Source organism: Fukomys damarensis, unplaced genomic scaffold, assembly GCF_012274545.1.
Source record: "Fukomys damarensis isolate Sample0158 unplaced genomic scaffold, DMR_v1.0_HiC HiC_scaffold_14, whole genome shotgun sequence".
NCBI classification, from domain to species: Eukaryota; Metazoa; Chordata; class Mammalia; order Rodentia; family Bathyergidae; genus Fukomys; species Fukomys damarensis.
Window position 1 is genome coordinate 25,398,493 of NW_022900926.1, and position 13,511 is coordinate 25,412,003.

Here is a 13,511-nt window from a genome sequence, read left to right on the forward strand (position 1 = left end):
TTTTTTTTTTTTTTTTTTTTTGGTTTTTTTGAGACAGGGTCTCACTACGTAGTTGAGACTGACCTGGAACTCACTATGTAGCCCAGGCTGGTCTCAAACTCACAGTGATCTTCTTGCCTCAGCTTCCTGAGTGCTGGGCCTCCAACATTTTATACCCCACAGTTTCCATAAATGCAACATTGAACTCTTGGTTGTTCAACCGTCATCCTTCATTTGCCCAGCATTAATATATCTTCATTGTAAGCCTCAATTGATTTTTACTAGACGCCAAATGTATTTCTTTTATGCCAAACTGTAAGCCCCAGACTGCTATACCCTGCAATGCAGAGAACCCTGTCCTGGGCCTGGAGGAGCTGAAAGGCAGAAAGGAAGGTGACACCATCTCTGATAGCTGACTCATGTCACCTCTCCAGCAACTTGCGGTTTCCTCCACCAAGGTTTTCATTGGATCTAGCTCTACTGCAGATTTATACTACAGAGACCATGAATAAAATTGAGCAGGTAAAATATACAAATATAGAAACACCCATTGATTTCTACTTAGATAATTGCCATCCAGAAGACTCACTTAGGGTGTATGCACACATTAAGTCAAGACAGAGGGTCCTTCTTAGGACAGGACTGAGAAAATGCGACTAGGCAGAAGCTGAAATGTCTTCCTTCTCCCAAATTCACTCAGTGACCACGACCTTGTCATTCTATCCCAGCCCCTTCAGTCCTTCTAGACCCTGTCACCTCTCCTCAGGACTCTTCTTCCTAGATGTCCATCCCCCACTGTCTCCCACGCGACCACTACGGAGTGATCGCTCTAAGACTGATTCAATCAAGCCACATATCTGACCTCACTCCCCTCCCTTGGAATCCCCAGTGACAAACATCAGCTCAATTAAATGTCAAGAACAACATATTTCATGCTTTCTATATAAAGCCCAACAACCATGCATAGCATACAGAACATTCTTGGCTCTGAACATGCACGGCCCTCCTCTCCTGCCATTGCACGTGAAGTACTTAAGAGTTTTCATAACTCCTTGAGCTTCTGTTCTGAGCCTGTACTTTGCTGATTTCAATTGCAGGAACTACCCTGTATTATATTATACCTGTGTGTGAGGCCCCATGTGCTCTCTAAGAGCTGGCTTAAGTGTCATCATTGTATGAGTGGCCTCCCCAGCTACAAGGAGACTGAGGGGTGCCCTCTTCCAGATCCCCACAGTCCTGGTTTCATTCCATATAATCGCACTAGACCAGAGGTGCATCCAGGATAGGGAGAACCTTAGCCATCCATCCGGGATTCCCACAGGCAGATACTCCACAAACTTTTGCTGGGTAAATGAAGAAATGTTGACTCAATAGGAGTCATGACTTCCTATGATTTTCACTATTTTAGCTAGAAATTTCCAAATGACCACCAGGATAATCAGACAGATGATTTCACTGAACCTGAATTCAGTTCCAGCTACCATGGGAGTCTTAAACCTCTAGCTGCCTGTGTAAAATGTTGGTGCCTATGACAGTAACAGCGCCTCTGCATGGTGAGAGTATGAAGCTTAGAAAAAATAATCACCAGAAAATGTATATCATGGTACCTGGCACAATGAAAGTACCAAGAAATGCCACCTTCTTTAGGAAGTACTTGAATATATTGATCTCTAGCTTTATTATCATTTATTTTTCCTGACTCTCTCTCACAAATCAAAATCCAACTTCAGACGTGCTCTCCCTTTTCACTGTTCTGAAGGTGCCCAGTGTCCACTTCCTCAGTGAGGGAGGATGATGGGACACAGACCTGCTCTTATCAAGAGTGTCCATAGCAGGTGAGCCACGGAACCAGAAGCCGGAAAACCCATGGTATACCACGGAAATCATGACAGGAACTTGGTGTTGACACCCAGCCTCCTCTTCCCTCCCGGGGCCTTCTAAGCCCCTCTGAGTGAAAGGACAGAAGCTGCTCGCCGCAACTGGAAGCCCACTCTGTGGTTTGACTTTTCCTGTCCTCCCACTCTTTGCTGAGTAGGCTGTGCTGCTATTACTCACGAGCCGTGGTGTTCACAACACAGAGGCAGGGGAATCACAGAACACAGCATGTTCTAACTGTCCCCTAAGACACTTGGTAGCATTGATCGAGGCTGAAACAGTTCCCATCAATGGTCCCATTCCCTTCTCTTCTGAAGGCAGAGATTCCTCTTGCAAATTGAGAACAAAGAAGCCAGTGGCAGCATCCATTTTCCCAGAGTAAATACGTCTTTTAAGGAGTTAGCATTGTCATCATCCTGTTTTTGAAGAGGTTTGAAAAGTTATCTGATCTTAAACTGTATCTCCATGGCACAGTGGCTCCTAACCAGCTGACAGCTTTGGAAGCTTGCTCATTTACCTTTGTCTTCTGGAAATGAGCTCTGCCTCCCAAGTGCTGCCCCCTAGAAGAGGAACCTGCTGAGGTAAACAGGAGTGCCACATGCCACATAGGATCTCATTTGACATAAGCAGGAGTCATGAACTACTTTACTCCCAAAGTTGAGGGGAAAGGACCAATATTGCAAATAGGCAAATCATTCAGCATAGATGGGCATGGAGACAACAGGAAACAAGTAATGCCTTCTACAGTCTGGAAGCTTTCATTGATGTTAACCCTGTACCAGATGCTAGGCTAGTGCCTGAGTGCACATTGAAGGGTTTCCATTTAAAGGGGTAATGTTGACATGTGCAGAAAACATGAACACCAGTGCAGTCCACTGTCTTCTTGGAAACAACAGCCCAAATCCTGATGAATGGTGCCACTAAAAGTCTTGGGCACTAAAACTGGAAAAAAGCAGCGCAAATTGAGCATCTCTACTCTGAAAATCTAAAATCCAACATGTTTCAAAATCCAGAACTTTATGAGCACCAACATGATACCCCATGTAGAAAATTCCATACCCGATCTCACATGTCGAAGTCCCAGACACCTGTTTTTGTAAATAAATTTTTGTCAAGACACAGCCCTGCTGCTTTGTTTACACATGGTCAATGGCAATTATCACAGTCTAATGGCAGATTTGAGTGGATACACAAAGCCAAAAATATTTACCATGCAACCCTTTACAGAAGTTTGTTGATTCTTGGTCTTTAAAAAAATAATAATGAAGTGAACAAAAAACAATTTGAACAAAGAGGAATGGTCCTAGTTCTACCAGCAAGGGGTGGTTAGAGGAAAATAAAATTGAGTTGTATAATCTGTTATGTCCATGACAACCATAAGGATAATTCATCTAGATAGTTTCCACCCCCGACATCAATTAGGACTCTGAATCCTACTTAACATAAGCTTTGCATAGTGTTCTGTAATTATTAAAATTAAATACGTAGTCTTCATGGCAATTATATTATTTGTTAAACTTTTTTAAAAGACAAAAGTGACTTGAGAACACCAAATTGATCAGAAGATCTAGGTGTCAGCCTCAACCCTACTCTTTATGAGTTGTGCAATTTTAGCAAAGCCCTTGCAGACTTAGTCTCCCAAGAGAGCCTCTCCTGACAGGTGGGGGCTGAGGTTAAACGAAATGTGAAAGACCCAACTTGGAAGCTCTAACATCAAAAAGAAATGTCCACACTTCAGTAGTTTTATATATGGAGTTGTTACAAATTTACATTATGGTATTTAAAATTTTTGTTCTCAGGAAATTTGGCAATGATTCTAAGCATGTTTATAACCCAACTGATTTTAGAATTTAAATAATAACATTATGGTCAGAAAATAATTAAATGTCAAGCCACTCAACCCTCATGTATGAAATGATAAGAAGCTAGAAACGGTGGGAGGTGAGGATAACACCAGAAAGAATGCAAGGCAAGAGTCATAAAATGACCCAGGGCACAAATATAGTGACAACCAATTTTTCTAGGCTAAGATGGGATGTCAGAGGGTGCTAAGGGACAGAGATTGGAGAAGCCAATGGATTTAATGCAAGAAGAAAATGGTGGTTCTTCAACCCCCAGAGCACTTTCCCAACTCAGGTTCTTTGCATGTGCTACTTACTGCCTTTCTCTGGAACATTCTTCTTGCCTCAACGTACCTCTCTCTCTCTCTCTCTCTCATCAATCCACCGTTCTTCCCCTAAGCCTTCAGGTTTCAGCCTAATTACTGTGCAAAGAGGTCTTCTCTGCTATCTAACTTAGAGTCTCTTGAGTAAATGAATGAGTGTCAGGAAGAAATTGCATGAGCCAATGGAGAGGGCAGACATCTGCAATGCTAGATCCTGAGTATCTTGGTACCTAAAGGTATGGTCAGTATTGTTTTTACTATGTGGCAAAATATTTCCCATGAATAATGAAGAATTCAACTGCCCATAGATTTAAATGTATCTAAAGTTTGATGCAATGTTTTCATTTCCTTGGAGACTTGGTGCCCAGTAAGTTGCAACAAAGCCAGAGGCTATACTGATTCCCCACCATGTCCTTAACCCTAGCACAGCGCCTGACACATTGGGAGGTGCTCATCAAATAAATACTGACTAAAAAACAGAACCATTCTTAACAAAACTTCAAAAAGCATTGGGGGCACACTGGAGGATTCTGCTATAGCTGTCATAGTTTTGTTCATCAAATCATAGAAGACATACTGCAAAAATTGCATGGCTGCTGGTAGTGTTAGACCTTTTTGGACAATCTGTTCTCTACTTCTTAACTTCTTAACTGCTACATTACTTAACTACCATGTTGTGTGATCAGGCACAATTCATAGCTCCACATCAATACTATAAATATAGGTTTTCCTGTAATGGAATTCTTTAAAGAATCACATTGTACTCATAGATTAATTGCACTTGTTGTTAATACTAAACTGTTGTTTTTTCAGACCTCAAATTTAAATATCACTTTATTCACATTTTATTCATTGCATTGCTTCTTTATTTTTATTTTCCTGTAAGTAGACAGAAAAAGACAAGAAAAACACTGGATGGTTTGAATAGTGCTATGCCACATCCAACAACAAAAGCCAAAGTTGCCTTTCAAAGAGATGTGAGGCATTTCTGGAGACCATATAAATGATACTCCACCAAAATATATCTGACCAAAACTTTGCCCTTACTCATTGCTTTTGTTTTTAATCAATCTCTCTTCCTACTTCACATCTCTCGAAGGATTTCTTTACCAGGTTAACTCTTAAGTGAATCCCTGCAAATCTGACATTGCAGACTGTCACAGGGTCAGGTCCATTTCTTCCTTTCTAAAGAACACTTGATTTTGTGCAAGTGTTCATTCCTCCCCCCTCAGCCCATGTTTCTAAGAGGAATCTGACCCATTCTCTGCTTGACTAGAATACACTTGGTTGATCTAAAAATAATCCCCTCCTGCTGGGTGTGATGGCACGCACCTATATCCCCCACACTCGGGAGACAGAGGCAGGAGGATTGGCCTCCAGGCCAGCCTGAGCTACACAGTGAAATCTTGTACCCAAAATCAAATATAAAAATAAATAAAAGGACAATTAGATCAAGATAATCCCCTCTTCCTTGTAAATGGACTTTTGATTCCATTCTGACCAATGAAATGCCAGGAAAGGTTTCCCAGTAGTTTCTGGGAAATACCAAACTGCTCTATGGGAATATTTCCATGAGCAATAGATAGTCAATAGGGAACCTCTATGAAACAATCCTTTCAGGCTTAGGATGTAGCCCAGCAATAGGAGTGTTTGCCTTCCCCAGAGCTACAAAACTGCTCAAAGGAAGGAAGGAAGGAGAGAATGTGAGAAGAGAATGGGAGGAGGTTGGGAAAGAAAGAAAGCTGGAAGAAAGGAGGGAGGAAGAAAGAAGGAAAAGAAGGAGAAAGATGAATCAAGGAAAATCATGAAAAGATGTAAAAGAAAATTTGGTCAGCTCCACATGAGTTGAAAAGGGAAATGAAAAGAAACAAATGAAAAAGGTGGAGACAAGAGACAGAGACCATAGTGGTTAGTGTAATAGGGAGAGGGTAACCTATAGAACTGCTGACTAGCTGGAGAAATGAAAAGGCAAAATGAAAGCAGTGAGGTAGCATGGATGTGGTGACAGCAGGAAGCAGCTCTCTTACCTGGGCTAGGAGGACAAGGGGAAGAAAGTGGAATTGTTAGTGGCACATTTTGTAATAGCTAAAACTTGGAAACAGCCCATTTGCCTATCAAATGGATAAAGAAGATGTGTTTTTTCTATAAAATGGAATACTACTCAGCCATAAAGAATGAGAAATTAGATTAATTCATAGGAAAATGGATGCATATTGAGGATATACTCTTAAGTGAAATAAATAAGTCACACATGTGTAAATATGAAATAGTTTCTCTGGTGTGAAAAACTATAATAGTACATAAGAACCTAATGGTATAATTGACCATGTGAAATAGGAAGAAAAGGGCTAAAGGTGTAGGGAGAGTGGGAAGGGTAGGGGAAAGGTAATAAGGGAAAAGAAAAATATGAAAAAATGAAAAGTGGAAATAAAATGTTTGTAAATGGGGAGGGGAGGAGGGGGTGAAGGGAGGACAGGGACAAGGGGAAAATTTGAGAACCAAGACCTGTCATGCAAAGGTACAAGATCCCAATGATGAATGTAACTGTACTGTATACCTAAAATGTACCAATAAACTCAATTTAAAAAAAGTAAGTGGAATTGTTAGCAGCCTGAGAAAACTAGAGTAGAAACTATGAGGAACAAGTCCTGCTCAACTACACTGGGATCTCTGAGATCAGAGGATAGTCAGAGTTTTGAGAAGGGGATGTTGGATAGCTGGTGCTGAGGGTCTGGAGGCAGAGAGATGAGGCTGATTTTGAGAACAGTGGGGGAAAATAAAAACTGGTGTCAAATCCTACAAATGAATCAAAATGAAAATGGTTTTCAGAGTCCAGCCCCACATTGCAGAGCAGAGACTGATGGTTTAGAACTGAGAGACCATCACTTAACATCCATCACAGCTTGTTTGGTGGCTGTTTGACTTTCACACACTCCCTGCTCATGAGTTTGGACTCCCAAGAACTCCATGCTTCAATTTAACAAGATGCAACCTCTTTTTAAAAAATGAAGACATTGCTATCCTCTTCCCCGAAATAGGAGACACAATGTCCTGACAATCATTGTTGCCATCTCTAGGAAACAGTCCACCATTTTAATCTCTGCACTGGGCTCATTATTCCTCAAATCTAGCCACAGTCCCATTTTAATATGGTGTTACTTAGAACTGACTGTTCAAAGTACTAAAGAGAAAGAGAAAAAATGAAGTGTGTTAATAAACATGCACGCACTCATCCACACATGCAATGAACATATGAGAAAGTTTATGTAGCTTCTACAGGGGCTCCTTTGTAAAACTTCCCATAAGGCTGTGGTATCTTCTTCCTCCACTGCCCATTCTGTCCTTAGTCCTCACCCATGCCTCAACACAGCTTGCTGAGGTTCTCTATAAGTGATTCGAGCATCCATTCCTAGGGAGTCTAAATCATTAGTGGACCTGCATTTTTTAAAAATTACTGTAGTTTTTCCTTCATTTTTATCATAAGATAGGGAGACACTGTGAAGTAGCACAGAGAATCCCTTGAGCTCCAGACAGGCCTTTTCTTTTTTGGTACCAGGGATGGAACTCTAGACCTTGTCTCAGACAGGCCTCTTTGACCTTCACTGTGTGGTAATAACCCAGTATCCTCTAGGTGATTCATTACATGATCTACCATGGCCAGAGGTTTAGCCCACTCCTTTTCCATTTGGCTCAGTGGCACAAGGTCCCAGGTGGTCAGGTAGAAGTTTTGTCTTCCAGTCCACAGGATGGCTGTTGGGACCATGATGGCAACATTCTTCCCTTCCAAACAAATTATCCTAGAAGTGTTCAAATTCAAGGAAGAGGAAGTCATTAGGAATAATAGTGAGATTTCTGACCCGGTAGAACTGGCTAAGGGAACAACAGCACTATCTGATCAAACCCAGAGAACTAACCAGTTAGCATAAGTGGACTGTGCAAGTTGAGTCCAATACGGTTATTTTACTCCCTAGTTATATGGATGTCCCTTCCCCCGTGTATAATTTAATCAGCTTCACCCAGAAAAGCTTGCTAACAATACAACTTCTTGAATCACAGCTATCTGCATAAGAAACTACAAGCCTCAGCCTCTCTAAATCTGTTCACCCCTTCCAAGACACCTGAGCCATCCCTCTGCCATCTTCTCTCAGCAGCCAGTCTCACATGTCTCTGCAGAGAGGAGACGTCCCTGATCTGCAACATAGTACTTTCCAGCAACACGTGAAGGCTGTCTTCCTGGTGCTCTGAGCTGCTGAATGGTGGATACAACACATCACGCTGAGTCAACCCCATGTCATTTCATAACTACCTGTGAGTGAGGCAAGACATCAGGCACTTCTGCAAGTCATGTGTCCTGTCATGCCACCTGACATGTATAGCCATCTCCTGGGGAAGGTCCCTGCTCTGTGCTCCTCCCCCACCCTGGTCCATCACGTTCCTCCCATTGACTCCATGTTTCAAAGACCACATATGAAGGGTGACAGCAAAACAAGGACATGGTTTTCTATGCTGATTATAACACCATGTTATTACTTTATAGTCATATCTCACCACTTAGGTCTTCATGTTTGGTCTTGGTGAAAATAAAAACAAAGCCCCCCAAAAAGCCAAGAACTGATGGGGGTGGGGCAGTGGACACAGCGCTCCTCTCTCAGGAGACAGGACATTAACCATTGCTTGATTTTCCTTTTCCTTCATTTGAAACAAATACACATGGCATCTTACTGGATCAAAGCGTACTTTTGTCCTACTGGCTGCTGGATTGGTTGAAAAGGTGGGAACACATGTATCTGGTGTATAATCTCTACACTCAAAATAAATAACATGATACACAAAGAAGTACAAGACAACCAGGCTGCTCTCCCCTGGAGTAAGAGAGGGTAAAAATCCTTCATGAGGAAGATCAGAAAATGCAGTGGGAGGGTTTGGCAGTGGGAACAGAAGGGAGAACCACTGTTGAGCATTCAAACATAGTTCTTAAGCTTGCAAAATTTACTGGAGTTCAAATGGAAAAAGACACTGAGCTTCTCTTACTGCTTTTGAAGGAATGTGAGCAGTAAGGGAGAGAGGCATTACTCGTAAAGGTTGTAGCGAGCCAAAACATCTCACCCATGCCAGAAAATGTGCAGGGAAGATGATAGTCATTCTAGCAGAGTCTGAGCCCTTAATATAGTCTCATTCTCTCATAAATAAGTTTTGGAAGAAGGATATGGGTTTCCATTTACTCCCAAAGAAATCTATGATAGCACCATATGCTGACATCTTTAAAGAGAATGAATTTACACATAATGGCCAGAGCCATAGAAAAATGCATGGTGACATCTTCATTGGTTCCTCAGTAGGGACTGCCACTGACAATGTCCCTTACATCTCAGCACTCTAAATAAGCTGAGGTGTCCTGGTGGTTGTGTGAGAAAGGAAAATGGAATGCAACCACATTTCTTATTTATTATTTCAGGCAGAAAATTGTGGTTACAAATATATATATTTAGGACTGACAGGTCAGCCTGACCTAAAGAGTAATGGATTTTTCTAGGCAGCCAGAAGAATCCTTTTGTTTAATCTTTGGAGAAATGAGAGACCACTTATGATGACCCGTCCTCAGCCTTCTTTCTTACCTCCACACCTTATGTCCCTAAGCCAACTAGAATCTTCCTGTGTGTGTTTGCTGTTATGTGTGAGCATTCCCATGTGCTTTGGAGATGCTTGAAATGTTTTGAAAATATGCTGAGGATAAATAATATTTATGGATCTCTGTTTTGTGCTCTCTATTCCATTCTTATTCAGCCCAGATTTGGGCTGCAAGATAAAGCCATCCTCCCCTTGCAAATCAAGGCAAAGTGGGGGCCACCCCCACCTTTGACATTCAGTTTCTTCAGCCCTGGCCAAAGCCACAGTCGTTTTGTGTCCACAGTTCTTACATGGACTTGAAATTAGGAGCTTTCTAGAAAAGAAAAGTTGATAAAAGTCCAGAAGTCATAAAATATCCTGCTGCTGGCATGAATATGCCCTAGGATGTGTTTTTTCCTTGCCTTAGAGTAATTATGCTATGGTACATGGTAGTGACCACTAAGATTGAAAAGGAATCTTTCAAGTTTGTCCTTATCAAAAGGATTGTTTCAAACACCCTGTGTACTCATGAACCTTACTTGTACTTCAATGCTCCTGATTAATTCTGGTTCTTCGGTGGATTTTTCTTTTCTTTATTAAGTGCCTACTATCTATCTGGTGTTATGCTTTCTTTTTGATCTGTTAAATTATGCGTTTTTTAATACCTACAACAAAGCAGGGAACCTCCTAAATAAAAGAGGAGGTGTCCTTTCATTGACTTTTAATGTTTTCAAAACAGAAATAATGACCCTCATCTATCAGTGATCTTACCACACAAACAGTTGCTCACAAGTACGTCATTGCTCCACTGGGGTTGGGTAGGGTGGTTGGTTGTCTCTCAGCTCTGTGAAGGATGCCAAATCCTTGAGGTTGTGCCAAATCTCAACAGATCTCTTCTCCACTTGGAAATGGGGACCTGGTGGTGATCCTGGGTCATCTGTGCCAGTGCACGCCATGTCAAAACAAGGCCAGCTGCAGGCTCCTTCATCAATTGACTTATATTTGCAAATTCTGTTGATGCTTCTCCTTTTATGACTGAATGTGTCTGAATAAATGCCAATCAAGTGACAGGGAGAATAGAAAAGGTACAAGTGTCAAGTTTCTAAATTGTGGCTGCTCAGAGTTCTCACAAGGTGGGTGGCTTAACTTGGGGCATTTCCGTTGAACTGTAACGGAAGAATCCAACAGTCTAACAGAATCCAAACCAAATAGTCATTTTCTATTGGCTCATATATATAATGAAATATTATTTGTTTATAAAAAAGAATGAAATCCTGTCACTAGCAGGACCCTGGATGGAACTAAAGATTGTTATAGTGTTCACTTTGGCAGCACATATGCTAAAGATTATTATAGAAATAAGCCAGGCACATAATAACAAATATTGTACATTCTACTTCATATGTGCAAGCTAAAAAAAAGTTGATCTCAGAAGTAGAAAGTCAAATAATTGCAACAAGAGGCTTAATTCTCATTTTTCCCCCTCAGGTCTACCAAGAGCCAGAGACTCAAACAGAAGTCACACCTGTCTGACTTGCAGGTGGCCTCCTGTGACAAAAAGGAATGACACAATGAGGACAAAAGCCCTGATCTCATTATCAATGGAGGAAATTCTCTTCTCTTCACCATGGCCTCTGACCCTTGTGTCAAGATTCCGTGACTGTCAGCCTTCTCATTACAGGACCATCAACCACAGTCTCCAGGAAGCCCCTGGTCCCTTAATTATCTCGTGACTATTACAACATAGAGAATGTGGGGCCGGGGATTTCGCTCAGTGGTTCCATGACCTGATTCACAAGCTCAAAGTCCCAACTTCGATCCCCGTACCAAAGAAAAAAAAAAAAAAAAGCAACAACAACAACCAAACAAAAAGAACATGGAAATGTCTTATAGAGAACTGATTGAGGCACATCTAAACTATTGCCGGCAGGGAGCTTCCTCATAATCTATTTTTGTTTTTTCCCGAATTAATCCAAATTAGATTTTTTTTAAATTACAGAATTAGGCTCTCTGAGAAGATAAGAAAGGAAGAGAAACCACTGATTCTTAGTAATCCATTACCAATTCCCGGACTCAGGATACCAGTTTGGTTTCCCTATAAAGGGCTTATTGTACCAACAACACCCTTCTTTTCCTTGGGCATCTTTGTGACTATGTAACCAGTGCATAAATCTGTCACTTAGAAAGATTGGAACAGGAGCCAGGCCTGCTCCTACCTCAATCTTTCCTTGACACTAAGAACAGAGTTAAAATGGGGAACTTTTTTTTTCTTTATCTACACATCATGCTCCTAGCAGCCCCTCCTAAGGGTCCTTCTCTCAGTCAAAGTGCTGCAAGAGTGGAGATGTGTACACAGTATTGTTACAATTCTTCCTTTGCCTTGAGAATGGTTGCTTCATGTCAACTGTATTAAAGAGACAAAAACCTTCTGAGTTTAGTACTTGTTCCTTTCATGTGGGGCCAGAGGTAAAGCAAATGCTGTTCAAGCTTGTATCCAACTTTCTTTGCCCAACTGGCTCTTGTAGTCCACACCCTGCACTAGAGGGAGGCTCCATCTTTAACCCAACAGAACCAGGCAGCTCCAGCTCCTCAGCCTGCTATTGGTCTTCAGCCTGTCACAGGACAACACTCAAAATATGTGTTCTGGCCATTCCCTTATCTCCCTTCTTACCATCCAAACTCACCTGTGCCCTTGGTTAACTGGAAGGAGCCACCTGTTTAGAGACCCACAGGAACAGGAACCTTGCGTTGCACTCGTGTTCGGTACAACTCCATACCCCAAAATATATTCTGATTAGGAAATTCCAGACACCTTTGGAGAGAATTTGTTGTATATGGACCCTTTTCTGTACCTCTCACCAGCCACGTCTTTTCTGGGCTGAGTAGTTCCCCCAACTCGGACATTTCCATGCTGAGAAACCCATGGCAATTTGGAAGAGATCTGAAACCTAAAACTTAAAACCAAACACAGACTTACATTGGAATACTGGGCCTGCCTTTTTCTATTTCCCCTAAGCAAATTCCCCCTAGTTTCCTCATTGGGTAAGAAAGTAACTGGATGCACTATATAAAATTCTAAAGAGGAATAAAGTTGTTACCACATACAGTTTTGAGGATTGAGGAATGAGGCAGTTTTAATCAAAATAACTAATACAGAAGATGTAGAATTTAGCAGATAAATGATACAAATGCTGCTGACTGCATTACTTGGAGGGGAAAATTGAGGCCAGTGACTAAGATGATTGACAAGATCAGAATTGCCAAAGTTTCTGGTCCGAATTGTCTCTTCAGGAATTCTCCAGCAGCTCCCTATTTGCTGAACGGCAATGTGTGGGAAGGTTTTTGTGTGGTAAAGAAGATCCCCACACCTGTAAAAGCAGGACCAAGAAGAAAATGGGCTTTGCTCCCTGAAAGGCCCAAGTGATGGCTGAGAAGTCTAGAGGCACAAGAAAGACAGATGTACACAGAGGCCCAGTGTGAGGCAGCTCACTCCTGCAAGTCTGCAGCACATTGGGGTTCAAGAATAAGTGGATGGCATTGTGTCACTTTCCTTTCCTTGCTACAATATTCTAGAATCACACTTTGTATTTTATCTTTGCTGTAGATAACTTCATCATGTAAACTTTATAGGATCAGCTCATCATGTGCAAGGTGGGAGTTAAAATTAATGTTTGTGACACATTATCTTGGCAGAGAAGCCTTAGAAAAATACCAACAGTAATAATAGTCCCCAGTTACACAATGCTTTCTACGTGTCCAACACTGTTCTGAGCATCTGATATACACTTCCTTTCTCACACAAAGCCCTAGTCTCTAGGGAGACCCAACAGCAGGCTGTGGGCTGGAGCTGCCTGGTTCTGTTGGGGTGAAGATGGAGCCTCCCTCT

At 41.7% G+C, this 13,511-nt stretch overlaps 1 protein-coding gene across 1 annotated transcript in view; it reads left to right on the forward strand.

The window, feature by feature from the left end:
• LOC117285984 overlaps positions 1 to 11,383 on the forward strand; it is a 47,907-nt gene extending 36,524 nt beyond the window's left edge. Inside the window, exon 3 of the mRNA XM_033763186.1 lies at positions 11,114 to 11,383. Coding sequence (XP_033619077.1) covers positions 11,114 to 11,192 — 79 coding nt within the window. The 3' untranslated portion in view covers positions 11,193 to 11,383. The remainder of the gene's footprint in view (positions 1 to 11,113) is intronic.
• Positions 11,384 to 13,511: the final 2,128 nt, after the last annotated feature.